The 17,770-nt window shown below is 41.0% G+C and overlaps 1 protein-coding gene across 7 annotated transcripts; it reads left to right on the forward strand.

The window, feature by feature from the left end:
* The first annotated feature begins 559 nt into the window (after positions 1-559).
* Positions 560-16,729, forward strand: LOC133498068 (tropomyosin alpha-1 chain). 7 transcript variants are annotated; one of them, XM_061814477.1, is made up of 9 exons: positions 560-1,075; positions 1,437-1,562; positions 4,793-4,926; positions 7,462-7,579; positions 7,647-7,717; positions 7,812-7,887; positions 7,986-8,048; positions 8,380-8,449; positions 11,207-11,565. In XM_061814477.1, exons 1-9 carry the CDS (start codon positions 962-964, stop codon positions 11,401-11,403), a joined length of 969 nt encoding a protein of 322 aa, XP_061670461.1. In that variant the 5' UTR covers positions 560-961; the 3' UTR covers positions 11,404-11,565. The 7 variants fall into 7 exon arrangements, with proteins under 7 accessions (XP_061670461.1, XP_061670467.1, XP_061670466.1 ...); XM_061814483.1 differs by lacking the exon at positions 11,207-11,565 and adding an exon at positions 13,985-16,229 and having other exon boundaries at positions 561-1,075; XM_061814482.1 differs by lacking the exon at positions 11,207-11,565 and adding an exon at positions 8,901-8,998 and having other exon boundaries at positions 561-1,075.
* The last annotated feature ends 1,041 nt before the right edge of the window (positions 16,730-17,770 follow it).

Genomic DNA, 17,770 nt, shown 5'->3' on the forward strand with positions numbered 1-17,770 from the left:
TTTCAAAATAGAAACAAAGACAATGAACAACACAAGTGAGTAAATGCAGATTTATTCACTGTATTTTATAAATTCAATACAATATAAAGTACATCATAATGATTAAATACATATTTTCACAAGGGAATACAGTAATACATCAAAACACTACCAAAATTGATTCTTTATTTTTATAATTAAAAACAAATATAGTAAAGGGATGCTTTGTTGTTTTATTAATAATGTCATAATAAATAAACGAATAAATTAAATATATATTTTCTAAAAGGCAAAAAACATAATATAATACTAGAAAGACTAACAAATAAATACAATCTTTTCTACAAGGTAAAAAAAAACCCATTAGAATTCGCTCCAATTCAGTTTGAATTTACTGTACAGCCTTTTTTGCTTTGGCTTTTATTGCATGTCCTTTGACACTTTAAAGTTGTCAAACTCGTGGTTTGGGAAAACCGGGTTTATTGTTGCTTTATCAGATCACAAAGGAGGAACACAAAGAGTGCTAAAACAATGGGTTGGGTGGGGGCTAATTGGGTCATTTATCATTATTATTAGTATGTTCCTTCATGTAACTAACTGCGTGGATGCTGTTCAAAATAGGGCTGTACGTGTGAGGGGTGGCCGCTTGCTTGATTGACGTCCGTCTCCAAGGAGCGAATCGGGGAAGACTTTCGCAACAACAACAACAAAAAAAGAAAGAAAGACAAAAAGGAAAAAGGGTGGGGGCTGGCTTGTGCCTTGGCAAGCAGCTGCAGTCGTGTCCAAAAAAGTATTTGGTGTCCAGTGTCCAAAAAGACATATTTGACTCGCCAGGGCCTGGGCCAGCTCGCACTCCAGCTTAGCGTCTTGTGTGGTTCAGACGCTCCGACCCAAACCTCTCCACAGGCCTCTTCTCTTTTTTCCTCTCTCCTCCTCTCGCTTTAATTACTTTTGCCCGCAAAGCACCGCCACTTAAGCAGCCATGGATGCCATCAAGAAAAAGATGCAGATGCTCAAGCTCGACAAGGAGAATGCCTTGGACCGAGCTGAGCAGGCCGAGTCGGACAAGAAAGCGGCCGAGGACCGGAGCAAACAGGTCGGCATCCGATAAGGGGCGCGTTCGCTCCTGCGCTTTTACGCACTGTGCCAATGACGATTGCGCGCGCACACTGATGCCTCTTCACCATCCTTTCAAAATAGTATACCCAAAATTACTAGCAGCGGGAGCCAATAAGAACGCCCTTAATGATTTGTTACTTGCTGTACCAGAATCAGAAACATCTTTGTTGGCCAGGTTTATCGCACCACACAGATAGTCTGTAGTCATTTGAGTTACTCTAAAAAAGCCACTTTGACAAAAAAAAAAAAAAAACGTCCTAAATATATTTTTTCAAATTTGTGTACAGTACAATGTAAAAGACTGTGAAAGATAAAGGTCTTGCTCCGGTGTTTCCCAGCTTGAGGATGACCTGGTGGCACTGCAGAAGAAGCTGAAGGCAACAGAGGATGAGTTGGACAAATACTCCGAGGCACTGAAGGATGCTCAGGAAAAACTGGAGCTGGCTGAGAAGAAAGCCACAGACGTGAGTCCAGGCCACATTTGTCTAACCTTGAAATAACCTCCCCAAATCGTACATTAATGGCTATGCGATGCAATAATCAAGTGGAGACACCTGTGGGTTGAATATTATATTTAGCGTTGTGTCCTCCATATGGTAAGGTCACAAGCTCACCCGGCCCTCCTGACTGCATTCCGCAGGCGGTGGCACCAAACTGAGGACCGGTGTCATGTTACATTGAAGCGGTTTTACATGTGTCTTTGCATGTGCACCTTGACCTTGTCACACTTAACACAAGTTGTCTTCATTTTGTCCACACTCAGTTTAAATGACACGAGTTTAGTGGCAGTCTATGCATAAAATATTTCAAAATGAAAAACTAGCACATTTTTGACAACGTGGCTTGTTTATCTCAAGGACCAACCAGTAAAAGTGTTTCAAAGCAATTTGTAATTCAGACATTATGCTGCGAATATCCAGTCACCCATTTTTTTAGCCGCTTATCCTCATGAGGGTCGCGGGAGCGCTGGAGCCTTTCCCACCTGTCAACGGGCAGGTGGCAAGGTACACCCTGAAATGGTTGCCAGCCAATCGCGGGGCTTATGGAGACAGAAAACAGTGGCACTCACAATCACACCTAGGGGCAATTTAGAGTGTCCAATTAATGTCGCATGTTTTTGGGATGTGGGAAGAAACCGGAGTGCCTGGAGAAAACCATGCAGGCACGGGGAGTACATGCAAACTCCACACAGGCAGGTCCAGGACTGAACCCGAGACTTCAGAACTGTGAGGCCAATGCTTTCCAGCTGAGCTGCCAGGCTGCGAATAACTAAAAATATTTTTACATAAAAATAAAATAAAATTGAAGTCAAGGGTGAGCTGGAGCCTATCCCAGATGACTTTACCCAAAACATTAGGTGCACCCAGGACTGGTCACCAGTTAGTCACAGGGCTTATATAGACAACTATTGAAACTCACATTCCCACACAAGGCTTGACATTAACACCTGTCAACTTGTTGAATTTCCGCAGTGGCCGAAATCACCCCCCCCCCGTCCCCACCCTTCTCCCACCAGTAGAGGAATGCATTCAGCACCCCCCACCTGGTCACAGACTGAATTCGGTTGGGATTAAGCTTATACATATATATATATATATATATATATATATATATATATATATATATATATATATATATATAATCTCCAGTGAACCTAACATGCATATTATTGGAATCTGGGAGGAAGCTCGAGTAGGCTACTTTTAAAAAAATACACACAACCAACGGGAGAACATGCAAACTCAAACCGTGAATGTGACTTGTAAAGAGGATGTGCTAACCCTGAGGCCAACACAGCAGTTTACTTTCCCATTCATTCCATTATTTTTTATGCGCAGGGCCAAATAACACAGACACAATCATCTAATCTTTTATTTAGTATATAGAAATAGACACCCTGTTAATTCCCTTTAATATCTATCCTTTATACTTGTGCCAGATGATTAAAGGGCGAAAGGCTGGGTACACCCTGGATTGGTCCCCAGGTGATCACAGGGCACATAGAAAAACAACCATTCGTTCCAATAAACAAAAATGTTTTGCAGTGTGGTCGGAAAACACACCCAAACAGGTGGAGAACAGCAACCATTATCTTTCAACTGAGGCAAATGTGCTTACCACGAGGCCACTGTGCTACCCAGATTACTGTACTAGTTATTCCATTATTAGTTATCCTAATACAAACAACGGTGACATTTATGATACACAGTATTGAAAACTAATTTTATTTGGTACATTACACAGAAAAATTAAACATTATATATAAACTTATTGGTGAGCTTTAGTCTCAAGTATCAGAAAAAATGTTCGTTTGATTTGATTGCCAAAACCAAACAAATTCATCTTTCGCAGTATACTGGTTAGCTTGTAAATCAATTATTAAGTTAGTCATTCAATTAAGAAAATACTTAGTAAGTTACGCACTCATTGAGTGAGTAAGTGAGTGGGTGAGATAATCAGTAACATAGTGAGATCCTCCCTCCCTCCGTCAGTCAGTCAGTCAGTCAGTCAACCTTTTAGTTAGTAAATCAGTTAATTGGGGAATTTGTGAGTTATGTACTCAATGAGTTAGGTTGTCAATACGTTATTCGTTATTTAGTTGGTTTGTTACTTACTCAATCGGTAAAATATAATAATAATATTAATAATAATAATAAAATACGTACAGTTGCAATCATTTATATCGCTAATGAAGCTTCCTGTTTACGTTGTTGAATTCGGGCAGTTTTTGGGTTAGCTCAATTTTCCATTCGGGGGTGCCCATTTTAATCGTCCTTAATTAGGTCGCCCTCACTTATCAACGACTTGGAAAATTGCAATATGAAAAAAACAACGAGGTAATACAATTATCGGAATTAATAGTGTCTGTATTTGATTGGACATGAAACGTGGAAAGACTGTTCGTACGAGGCGAGTCACTTCCGGGTTCGGTGGCACGTCCCAATCCCCATCAGGACTTGATTAAAGTGCGGTGGGGGCAGGGAGCTGACGCGCCGCATCTCGCCTCTTGTGTCCCAACGGCGGCGCCTTTTCGCGGAGGAGGCCAACGAGACCGAGCGTAGCTTAGCCGCAACGAAACCGACGCGAGTCAGGGCACGACCATGGCCGGCGGGAGCTCCTTGGAAGCGGTGAAGAAGAAAATCAAGTCGTTGCAAGAGCAGGCGGATGCGGCGGAAGACCGGGCTGCCGTACTCCAGCGGGAGCTCAACCTGGAGAGGAGCGCGAGGGAGGCGGTAAGTCGACGCTAATGATTTAAGGCAATTAGTGTCGAGGTTGCCGACGGTATTAGGCGTAAATCTGGTCAAAAAGCGTGGCGGCTAGGCCCAGACAGCGGCGCTTTATTTCCATACGTGCATATACAAACACTCTGGGAGCTGGAGCTCGAAGTGAGCACCCTCCCACTGGCGTTGAAAACGCCCCGGAGCGAGGAAGCTAGCTTGGCGACAGGTTCATCCCTGTGCTCAGCCCCACGAGCACCTCTTGAGCACCATGTGCCCATAGAATGTCCCATACTTCAAAATGATTCAACGCAAAGTTTGCTACAAAGACACACTGCCTACCCACCACCCCTTTTTCCTTTCTGCATCCCTCACCACGCCCTAGATTTTTTTTTTTTTTTTTTTTTGGGATGCTGCAGGTCTTATGCGAATTCTCCCGACGAACTGGCTGATGTCTAGTCTTGTGCCCTTCCCAGGCTGAGGGTGATGTCGCCTCCCTGAACAGACGCATCCAGCTGGTTGAGGAAGAGTTGGACCGTGCGCAGGAGCGTCTGGCCACAGCCCTGACCAAGCTGGAGGAGGCTGAGAAGGCCGCTGATGAGAGCGAGAGGTGGGGGCCCGTTGCGAGGCCGTCAAACACCACTCCCAACACCTCCAGTACAGAGTTTGAATCACAGCCACATAGATTAGAGACCCATTTTTGACCTTATTTGCGCTTTTATTACTATCTTAAGGGTTAAATAGAGATAACTGTCAGTCACCTTACACCTGCACTTGTGCATCACTAAAATGCTCCATTTTCAAGTACTCTGAAAATAGGCTAAAACTGTGACATCAAATGTTGTTGATTCTTTTGAACTAGTTCTGGAGTACCTGATTTTAGTTCTTGACCAATGCTGTAGGAAGACCACTCCCAAGCATTTGCCTCAGTGAGGCCACTGCTGACCAAATGTTGCATTGCAGCATTGCGTATACGAGAACAAGGCTCATTGTAAATGGTGGGTCAAAAAAGTAGGAATACTGTACACTTAAATATTTTCGTTTCCATGACACATCTTATTTTCTTGCTGTCCTACTACGTCTTTTTATTCTTGCATCCTTCCTTTCATCCTTGCGTTGCTGCAACGTACCTACTTCTCACATCTTTCCTCCCCTCAGACCTGTCCAGTTTAAAAAAAAAAACAAAAAAACATTTCCCTTTCTAATCTTCCTTCCTTTGTGAGTTTGCTTCCTTCAAGATTTTTTTTAGTCTTGCATCCTTACTTCCATCCTTCATTCACTAAAACCTTTCTGCCTAAATTCCTACCCAAATTCAAAACCGCTTTTTATACATTTGACCATCTCCAAGAAATTAGAATAGCACATAAGAGATGAGGTGTTTAGTAGGGAAATGAGGTTGGGCTTCTGAAAAGTATTGTTTGGTGAAAGTGTATAATTACACTTTTTGAAATTGCAATGGTGGAATACAGAATTTGCTTCAAGTTTTCAAATTTGAGATGCACCTGAACTTCCTTCACCTAAGCCAACTTTTTTTGCCTTCTGTAATTTCCTCCTTCCTTTTTCCATTTTTTTTTTCATTGCTTCAATCCACTTTTATACCTTCTTTCTACTAGAGACCTGTTTTATTTTACTGACAGTCTTCCTTCTTATGCTCCGCCCCTTGCTAATAGCTGCCTTTTGTTTTGTATCCTATCCTTCACTTTATTTTACCTTCCTTTGGTAGCTGGCCTATTGTGCTTTAGAATGAACTTTTCTTTGTTCTTGACAAATTATTTGCCCCCAAAATATATGAGTTAATTACAATTTTTTTTTTCAACTACCTCTACTTTTGACTCACTTGATATTTTGAGCATTTGTGGGTTTAATAATTATGGGCTTTTTATAGCAATTACCCTGGGGTTTTGTTTGAGAATTGCATGGGTGCAGGTCACATCCTCATGCGCAGTGTAGGGTCCCACCCCGATTTATTGGCCCTCCCACATTAAAAAGACGAAAACAATGTCGGTCCTCTGTTTACAATGATCCTGAAGTACAGTATTTAGAGGTTCCAAACGGCACCCACTGAAATTGTTTGTTGGATGGTGTAAGAATGTCTATGTACAGTATATTTTATACAGGCTAGTGCCTCTAATTCAAAATGAACGCATGTACCATAATTCATGCAGTAGTTGTCACTATATTCAATGCCTTGAGAGACGTCATCCGCCCCGCATTCTGCATACCGCTCATAATTTTAAATACTAGTAAACTAAGTTACAAGATAGTCATGGAATCAATTATATTTACAGAATAGATACTTACTGTAATTGTGGCTTTATGGGTGGCACAGCTACAGTATAAAGCGTTGGCCTTAGTTCTGAGGACCAGGGTTCAATCCCAGCCCCGCCTGTGTGGAGTTTGCATGCTCTTCCTTTTCTTGTTTGGGTTTTCTCCGGGTACTCCGGTTTTCTCCCTCATCCCAAAAACATGCAACATTAATTGGACACTCTAAATTGCCCCTAGATGTGACGTGAGTGCGGCTGTTTTCTGTCTCCATATGCCCTGCGATTGGCTGGCAACCAGTTCAGGGTGTACCCCGCCACCTGCCCGTTGACAGCTGGGATAGGCTCCCGCACTTCCACTTCCCGCAACCCTTGTGAAGATAAGCGGAATAAGAAAAGGGATGGATGTGGCTTTATGACTCGAGTAGTGTAGATTAGTATTAGACTGCACTGTAGGAATGGAAATTTGTAGTAAACTGTCAGATGTTTTTAGAACAGGGAATAAGGAAGTCCTCCAAGGAACTATCAAAGAATGTTGTTACAACAATTGTAAATGGTTTTTATCTTTACATATCATGAGCATTTTTTTTTTTTTTGCAGGTGCGGGGGAGTGCATTTATAACTTTCTCTGGTTTACTTGGTTTTAGAATGAAATTGTGGGTCAGATCATATGCTCACCTTTTTATTTAAATTTTCACCTCTTTCGCATTAAGATGGCTAAACCATTCAGTATTTTGATTAGTTGACACCATAGTTCCTGTATCATGAAATGAATCATCATAATTTTTGCTTGACAAAAAGTAAGCGCACGCATCCAGAAAATACTTTTTAGCCTGCTGGTGGTTCCCTTTTTGAATTAACCAAATTATTTGTATCCGCTTCAGAGGTATGAAGGTTATTGAGAACAGGGCGATGAAGGATGAGGAGAAGATGGAGCTGCAGGAGATCCAGTTGAAGGAGGCCAAGCACATCGCTGAGGAGGCTGACCGGAAATACGAGGAGGCATGTTTCTCAGATGGCGGACTACTGAAAAACTTAGTTCTAACTCGTCTTGCGTGTTTAACTTCAGGTGGCCCGTAAGCTTGTGATCATTGAGAGTGATTTGGAACGTACAGAGGAGCGTGCTGAGCTGTCAGAGAGGTAAAGACCCTCACCATTCAAAATAATAATTTCACCTGGATATAGTTTCATTTCTGTCTATGTGCTCTTTTCCCAATTATAACTAAAACTACAGCAAATGCTCTGAGCTTGAGGAGGAGCTGAAGACTGTGCAAAACAACCTGAAGTCTTTGGAGGCTCAGGCGGAGAAGGTAAACCAGCAGAAGAGAAGAATGTCATCATTGAAGCTGTCTGCAGTGTTGTGACACTCCTTTTACTTACATTTTTTTTAACTCATGTGTAACTACAGTACTCGCAGAAGGAGGACAAGTACGAGGAGGAGATCAAGGTTCTTACAGACAAGCTGAAAGAGGTGAGGAGGTTGTGCAGATTTGGCAACGTATCATTTTTCATTTTATTTGAGGCAATTTCTCTTTTTTTTTCCCAATTAAGTATGACATGATGATGTAACACATCAGTGTAATGAATGTATTTTTTTCCACGATGGTCAATTCAGTTTTTCCCGTCATATCAAGTGGCCGTATAGTGAATGAACCAAATTTGGTCCATGTCTATTTTGGCTAAGTTACCAAAATGGTTCATTGCCCTATTAGGAGCTAAAATAATCAATTTTTGGATAGAAATTTCAAATTTTCTGTACTAAGGTTGTTAATTTATTTTTACATTTTCTTCTCACCTCATAGGCTGAGACCCGTGCTGAGTTTGCCGAGCGATCGGTCGCCAAGCTTGAGAAGACCATTGATGACCTGGAGGGTATGAATCAATTAATTTTCAATGTAATCAGACATCTAAAAGTGTAGTTCTAGAAGTGATTCTTTGAAACGTAATACAGTGTCGGATTGGTCACGCGTGCGTCAGTCTTTTAAATGGTTTATCACGAGTCAGATGTTGACGTGGCCACGCTGTAATTCGCATTGGCAGGGGTGCGCCTCAGCGTACGTGTCTTAGGTTCCAATCAGTTGGCTGTTCAAGCCCTGCAGGTGACGGGGTGGACGCTTTTTTTTTTTTTTTTTTCTCTGTGACTCCTCCGGAATCTGTCACTACCTCTGCAGCTGTTGCCTTCCTATTTCTGTCATCCTCCCTTCCATGGTTTCTTCAGTTGTTCTTTTTTTGTCTCTGTTCACTGACTTTATTTTTCCTCCCCTTTTTTTTTTTTTCTGTCTCAATCCGCTCCACCGCCTTGGTAATAATTCCTCTACTGTAGATGAGCTGTATGCCCAGAAACTGAAGTACAAGGCCATCAGCGAGGAGCTGGACCACGCCCTCAACGACATGACTTCCATGTAATTCATAATGATGCTCGTGTGTGCGTGCGTGCATGCGTGCAACTCCTTATTAGTAGTCTCGCCACACAACATTGACCATTCTAACGTAATATAGTTCCTTCCTTGTTGTACGTCTGGGTTTGATAAAATCACTCTAGATGTGTCTAGAAAATATAGCCATTTCAGTAGTTCAATTTAAAATGTGAAACCTTTATATTGTAGATCGACTACATACTGGGTGGTACTTTTTATAACATTCACAGTTCTGAGGACTGGGGTTTGATCCCGGCCCTACCTGGGTGGACTTTACATGTTCTCCCTGTGTTAGCGTGGGTTTCCTCCGGGCACCCTAGTTTCCTCCCACATCAAAAAAACATGCAAAATTAATTGGACACTCTAAATTGCCCCTAGGTGTGATTGTGAGTGTGCCTGTTTCTCGCTATGTGCCCTGTGATTTGCTGGCAACCAGTCCAGGGTGTACCCCACCTCCTGCCTGTTGACAGCTGGGATAGGGTCCAACACTCCCCGCGACCCTCGTGAGGATAAGCGGCAAAGAAAATGGATGGGTGGATAATTATAGCGTACAAAAATCAGTTTTTTGAATTGAACGACTGAAATTAATGAACTTTTTAATGATATTTTAATTTATTGCAATGAACCCATAGCTAATAATTAATATTAACAAGAATAATTTATGCACTTTTCAGTTTAGAATCTGAAAATACAACAGCTTCCCTTCCTCTTTCCTGCATCCAATTGACCCCTCCGTGGATGTTGCGCAATCCGCGTCACTGACCAATGAGAGGCCAGAGATCTGCATAATCTCGGACTCAAATCTCAGACAACGCTGGCTGGATGGTCCAGTATAGCTTCTGTTGGCGTTTTATCGCGTATTTGGGTTCTTTAACAAAAAATATGGTTAAGAGGTGTAGTCATGGACTTTATAATAGTGACGACGGGTATCTGAAAGGCTAGTTGGTGGAGTTCAATGCGTACCCTTTCCAAAACCGAAGACCTAGTACGAAAAATGTCTTTGATGGATCAAACTTTGTGTAAAACCGCATCATCAACTGAATCCATCTAAAATCAACCGGAACAGAAGACCGAGTACGAAAAATGTCTTTGATGGATAAAACTTTGAGGAAGACCGCATGATCAACTGAATCCGTCAATCGGAACAGATATGTTTGCACGAAGGTAAACCCTAAATTTGATTTTCAATACATGTCTCATATAAATGAATTAGCAGTTCTTCGCTTCCATAACGTAGCTAAGTGTGAATGATTGACACACTTGATCTGTGTTGAGCGATATTTTGCGATGATCTGACTGCACAAACGTGTCTCTGTTCGGTGCTCCCGAGCGAAGCTAAACCGGACTTTGTTAGTACGAAGGTATGCCGTATATTTGATTTTTCAATACATGTCTCATATAAATGAATTAGCAGTTCTTCGCTTGCATAATATAGCTACATGTGAATGATTGACACACTTGATCTGTGTTGAGCGATATTTTGCGATCTAACTGCACAAACGTGTCCCTTTGTTCGCGGCTAATGAGCTAAGCTAAACCGGACTAGCAGTCCTAAAAGCCTTCGACGTCCACCGAGACACCAAGACTGAAGGAAGGATGTCTGAGGACACTAAAGTAGTGATTGTCGTACTCGGTCGGGACTTGGCGTAGGTTCGGCACTAATTTAAGAATAATTATTGTGGGGAGCGTGTGACGTTACACAAAGAAAACGAGAGAAACAACTCTTAAATCAAGCCTCGCCGCCTTTTCCTTCATACGGTGGTTCACAAACGGATATACAGATTCTGCACACAAGTGTGATATGTATCACGAAAATAGGAAACTGTCAATGACGAATTCGTCTTTGGGTTATAATATGTGGCTTCTCGGTCTTCCTCTGACTCTGGAAAGATCTCGCGCTATCAATGGTTTCTCCGTCGCTATGCATGTAAATAAATGAAATGCCCCTCGCTGAAATACTTGAACCCTGCTGTTGGCTAAGAATGCGAGTGAGAAACCAGCCGGTAAATCGGACAGTTTCGCTCTATTCCTTTCTTGCTGCGCCGATATTTTTCCCAATTGTTTGTCTGACGTCAGCGCACGTGGCGTGACGTCACTTCAGGAGGCGTGGTTAAGTGCCCTGTACGGAGGGGTCAATTCCTCCATTCTGCATGCTTCACAATGCCTTTTCATTTTTCTTCACTTTTTTTTTTTTGTTCTTTTCCTTCTACAGCTAAATATGTACGTCTCAGAAGCCACGTGCTGGTCGGTCAACATCTCTTTCCTGTTCGGCGCTACCGCAATTTACTGTTTTGTGTCGTATCTGTACTGCCCTCTTCTACCACTTTCTGCACGTTGGGCCACCGCTGCTGCCACCACCCATTTGTTCATCTCATGCACACCTTTTTGAGCAATTTTACTTTGCTGTAAAATAAAAAATATTTTCCATCTGTCAGCCCCTACACCTTTTTCCTCACTTCCATTTGTACTTTGCTTTTTTCTTTTGTTTTAATTTATTTTATCAAATAGCTTTTGAATAAACTCCAAAGCTCCTCTCCCAATCGCTGTTCCCCTTTTTTCTTGGGGAGGACCCGTTTTGAACAGCAATTTTGTCTTTACAGTGGAGCCGTTAAGATAGGACGTGAATGCCACAGGAATTATGTAAATGTTCAGGATCAAACTGTCACTTTAATAAAACCTGTATCAACTATACGGTCAATACTTTAATAATGCAAAACATTTAAAACTGTCATACAAGTGATAAAATGTAAAAAAAAATAAAATTGATTAATTACAAAACAATTAGATTCTTGGCAGTGATGTTGCTTAACATTTTGGGGGCACGTAAAATGTTAGTGTGAATAGTGAAACATTTTTTAACCCTCAATTTCCCCATTGACTGGGATTAGTTAAGACTTGAGTTAAAAGTTTAGGAGTTTGAGTTATGAGTTGTCGCTCATTGTTTGGTTGATGTTCAAAACTAAGATGAGGTAAGAGCACGCTTCAGATGCGCTGAGTAGTGTCAGCGAACGCCCTAATTTTCGCCCAATGCCTTGCGTGTTCTTCACAATTGGCCGTAGTTTCTCGTGTATAATGCAAATTTGTGTCCTTCCCATATTTAAATTAGTCGTGCGCATTATACATGGGTAAAGGGTAAAATGGGGGGGGTTCACATTTTATAAATGTATGCTGCCATCTAGATGTTACGAAAATGAACATTTTCATTCCAATATGCTACTGCCTCTTAAGGCTATGAAAAAGCTTTAGTCTACACTTTTACTCTGAATACGACCGGGGCACATATGTACGTTTTTTTCATACGTTTATATACCCTGACAGAGTTCGGATTATTTATTTACTTTTAAATAGGATTGATTGAACTTCTTCTTCTTTTCCTTTTGGCTTGTCCCGTTAGGGGTCGCCAAAGCGTGTCATCTTTTTCCATTTAAACCTATCTCAACAACAATGCTCAATTTGGTTTTTGTTTAATGATAATGCTTTTACCAAATGATTGACAGTTCAATTTGAATCCTATTAAAATATATTTAAATGTCTCCCATAGCCCTTTTAAAAAATTTTTTACCCATCTTTCAAATTCTGCCTGTGTAATCGAACATATGAGTAGAACTGTATTTTCTAATTTAGTAAATAGAAGTAGGGCAGTAAATGAAAAAAAAAGGGACATAAAAATAAAAAGTATTAAGCGTTCATATAAAGTGGTTAACACCAGAATAAGTATTAGAAAAAAATAAAAGATCTTTTTAATCATATGGGTCGAAGCAAATTCATACATTGTAAAAATGGGCAGAACCGTTTCACAGAATGTTGAGGTTAACTTCGGGTGCATATTGTACATAGGTGCGCATTATATTCAAGAAATTACTACAAGTAAACTGAGCTACAAGCTTCGTCACTGAATGAATTCCTCTCAAGTACCATGGTATCTACCTGTATAGCTAAAACGTGCCAAGGTGTATGGTGATACTGGAGTCTTACTGTGAATGTAAGTCAGTTTATATAACCAACATTTCTATTTGTATTCTTCTCTAAATAGCACTTGTTTAGGTTTACCTTTCGGAACAAGAGTGTTTAAAAAAAAAAAAAAAAAAAAAGTACTGGCCCAAAATTTATTCTCTTGTGAAAACTCAGATATTCCAAATGTACAATCTCTATAAGTGTTGGACTTTAGACTTTGTTCAAATCAGATGTTGACACACATTTTTTTCCCCACCTCTATGACATAAAATCAGAATAGACTTTTCCTATTTTTGGTCAGTTAGAATTACCCAAATTATATCTATTTGCTAAATGCCAGAATAATGACCATATTTTTTTTAAGGCAATTCTCATTACTTCGAAAGTTTACGTACACTAAGCTTAGTATGCCCTCAAATAATTTGGGAAAACCTTGATGGTGATGCGATATCTTTGTCGGCTTGTGATTCTTCTGTTTTATTGACATTTGAGTTAATGACAGAAATGCCTGTGGGTGTATTTGAATTGGATACATTTGAGGCCCATCTGAATCACACTGCTACTTTGTGTAAAATGATAAGAGTGGAAAGAAATTGGTCAAGGTATCATAGAGTTGTGAACTTGTGCAACTCTAGTTCATCCTTGGGTGCAATGTCCAGATGCCTGAAGGTATCACATTAATTGGTTCAAAGAATTACTGGCACTGTTTTGTAACCCTACAGTTAAAAGTGAACAGTGTAGACAGACACATTTACAGAAAGATAAAGGATCTTAGGTAAATTTCACACTTGATGGGTGGCAGGCACTCCATTGAATCAACTATTTGTTGAAATATAGTTTAAAATTCTGTTCTCTGTTTTGGTAGACACGATAACATATTTAATCTGTTATGAAATGTTTTTCATGGCCAACAAAAGCTCTTTCAAGTACTCAAGTCTGATGGTCCAAACGACTAACTATCTTCCGCTTTATTTTGTCTGCTACTAACCTGCCTCCTGTCTCCTCTCCCTTCTTTCACTGCCTTCCTACTGTCAAGACCACCTTCACAAGCAGCTCGAGAAAAACCGTCTTCTCACCACCGAGCTGCGGGTAGCCTTAAATGAGGCTTGAGCGGGTCCACTTTGCATTTACCTACTTCACAAACGTCCTCACACTTTGGTGCAAAGAGCATATTCAAGCAGCTGTGGTCCGCAGCTCCAATCAGTGGGTGCTTTAAGTCGGGGGGTGGACAATTTTCTGACGATTATCCTCCTTATGCATGTTTCAAGTAGACTCCTCAGTGGAACGTTGTGCACTGGAAAGCTAATGCCTGGTATTTGTTTTTCCTCAGTTACTATCAGGGCTGTGGCATTCATTAGAATTTGTACTAAAATGTGTACTTTACAGAAAGAAGCTAATGTTGATCTTGTGGTTGCTAATCAGAGTGAAACCACACGGAATGCTTTTTTTTTTTTTTTTTTCCTCTATATGAGTAAATTTCCCAGAACAGCAAGTCAAAGCTAACAAATTAGGTGCTGGTGCTGTGCTGTGCTGATTGGCCACTCTGTACATTAAATTTGTTGCTGTTCCGCTCTAATCCAGGAGGAGGCAGTTAAAAGCGTTTCAAACGCTTCCCACCAAATTAGGAAGCCAACGCTTCCGTTGACTGTAGACAAAGAATTCTAATATGGATTAATCTGCTCCTTTGTGCCTTGATCTATTTTGAAAATGCAACAGAGATGCCGGTGTATAGAGATTTGGAAATATTGCCTTACTTCGTGTGGTAAATCTACACTGATTTAAATAGCCCCAAAACAAGTGGGCTAGTTTAAAATGGGCCTGCAAGCAAGTTTGATTCACACACTGGATGATGTGCTCCAGTCGTGGCGCAAAAAAATCCAGTGTGTGGGTACTTAACGCGTCCAAAGCTCTCCACCCAAAGATGGCCTGTTCGGCATGTTGGCAAAGCCTATAATGAAAGAGTAATTTTCTCTTTTTTTTTTCAAAAAAAAATTTTTAACCCAAGTTACTTCTTGGACCATAGCTATTTTTTTTGTCATGTGGATAATCATTTTTATTTGTCTAGCCCTTAATCACAAGCATCTCAAAGGGCTTCACAAGCCCACAGAAGTCTTATTGATAAAATGAAGTCCTGTATTCAGGTTTTTCTTTGAATTTGTCATCTATCTATAAAGAATTAATTATGGCCACAACAAGTGACATATGGAAGAATTTGTTGCTGTGACTTTTTTGGTCTGTGTTTGTCAATGGCAAATTGAAAAAATAGCGAAATGCTAAATAGTGCTGAGTGCGATTTGCGTCCCTCCCAATTTTTTACAATTCAAGGCCCTGGAGAGAATTGTTCATGCATCATTTATTGCAAATACCAAATATATAGCTGGAAAGCATTGACCTCAGAGTTTTGAGGACCCAGGTTCAATCCCGGCCCCGCCCGTGTGGAGTTTGCAAGTTACTCCTGTGCCTGCGTGGGTTTTCTCCAGGCACTCCGCCTTCCGCCTAGATCCCAAAAACATTCAAGATTAATTGGACAGTCTAAATTGCCCGTAGATGTGATTGTGAGTGCGGCTGTTTGTCTCAATGAGCCCTGCGATTGGCTGGCAACAAATTTAGGGTGTAGCCTGCTTCCTGCCCGTGGACCGCTGGGATAGACTCCAGCACTCCCCGCGACACACCAGTTTCCTTCCACATCCCAAAAACATGCTGCATTAATTGGCCAGTCTAAATTGCCCGTAGGTGTGATTGTGAGCGTGGCTGTTCTCGATGTGCCCTGCAATTGGCTGGCAACCAGTTCGGGATGTATCCCGCCTCCTGCCCGTTGACAGCGTATGCTCCAGCCTCCCGTGACCCTTGTGGGGATAATCGGCAAAGAAAATGGATGATGGATGGATATATATATTTTTTTCTTTAGAAATACTTGCCCAAAAGTAGCCTTTTACAGACATTTAAATCTATTCACAGCTAAATCTTTCTGAAACTAAGCTTTGACTTTGAACAGCTGCAAAATGCTCTGAAATCTTCTGTTGACTGCAAACATCGACACGGTCGACAAATTTAACTGTCAGCTGTTTCAAATGTATTTAGTCAGTTCATGCAGTCTTGACCACAGCCCTGCTTGTTACTGAAATTCAAAATATTATGGTCACTAATATTGAAGTACTAACTCGCTTGGTTTACACTTTGTAACCACGTTGTCTAAAAATGTGTACAGTATAATCCTGACTAGAGCTTCCTGTGTTTGCACTTTTTGTTTTTGAACGGGTCTTAATGCTGCCATTGCTATATTAACAGATAAACTCAATCGTGCTAAAGAAGAGGACCTGAGCGTAAAGCAGTTGCTGGATCAGACTCTAAGGGAGATCTGTGACATTTGACCGCCAACATCGTGACTGGCTCTGGCACAATACGGCTGGTGTAAACACAACTCACGTTGGTGTCTCAGACCTCATTAAAAAACGAGCTACTGTAGATAAGCCCTGTCACTGCACAGCATTCACTGGATGTCTTTGTTGGGAACGTAAGCACTTTTTTTCAGGGAAAAACACGTCACATGATCATCAGCCATAATTAAGTCAAGGAACCTTTTATTGAGTACTTTTGTAGCTTTTTTTTTTTTTTTTTTCTCCTGGTGAACATTTTTTTTTTTTCCATTCAGTATTTGTACTGTTCCCCAAATGTACACAAAAGTATTTGCACACAAATGTGTTTCATTGTTTAGCGGTTTTCTGTCAACCAAATTTTATGATTACGAAAATGTTAATCTGAATAAATTGTTAAAAAAATATCAAGTGTATTGCTTTTGTGTGGCTTTATTTGAACAGATGAGTTCCTCTGCACATTTCAATTGAGCGAGCCATACAAATTTGACAATCTGGGCTAATTCTAGCATTTCCCCCTCCTTTCCAGTCAAAGATCACAAAGGTGTGGACTTAAGAACTCTGGTTGGATAAGCCAGAAGTCACAAGAACAACTGCTTTCATGAATATTGTTGATAGCTAACATTACATTTAAGTATATTGTACATTGATTTAAAAAAAATAGTGCTGATCTAAAATCTCTGCCTGCTACAATATCGTATGAAGACATTTGAGCATTTATTCAGCTGCCTATTATGATTTACTAGTCCTCGCATGTAATGTTTCAGCGTGCCAGTAGAAGAATGTGTTACTTGTCATGAGTACATTTCTGTTGACTTGCGGGTAACTTTTACAAGGGAAGTAAAACCGAGTGGGGTATTATACACATGAGTTAGTTGGGCCTCTTGGCATTACTAGTCTTAATTATGTACTCCTAAGCCAAAAGTCCCACTAGCCTTGGAAAAGACATTTCAATACTTGTAGTAGCATCAGTAATTGGTGTGTTATGTGACAGAAGAGTCTCTGCTAGGACGAAGGCCAAAGTTTACAAAACAGTGGTGAGGCCGGCCATGATGTACGGATTAGAGATGGTGGCACTGAAGAAACAACAGGAAAAAGAACTGGAGGTAGCAGAAATGAAGAAGCTGAGGTTCTCGCTCAGAGTGAGCAGGTTGGATAAAATTAGAAATGAGCTCATTAGAGGGACAGCCAAAGTTGGATGTTTTGGAGATAAGATTCGAGAGAGCAGACTCAGATGGTTTGGACATGTGTCAGAGGCGAGAGAGTAAGTATATTGGTGGAAGGGTGCTGAGGATGGAGCTGCCAGGCAAAAGAGCGAGAAGAAGACTAAAAAGAAGGTTTATGGATGTGGTGAGGGAAGACATGAGGGCAGTTGGGGTTAGAGAGGAAGATGCAGAAGATCGGCTAAGATGGAAAAAGATGACACGCTGTGGCGACGCCTAACGGGA

This window comes from Syngnathoides biaculeatus, chromosome 3, assembly GCF_019802595.1.
Source record: "Syngnathoides biaculeatus isolate LvHL_M chromosome 3, ASM1980259v1, whole genome shotgun sequence".
NCBI classification, from domain to species: Eukaryota; Metazoa; Chordata; class Actinopteri; order Syngnathiformes; family Syngnathidae; genus Syngnathoides; species Syngnathoides biaculeatus.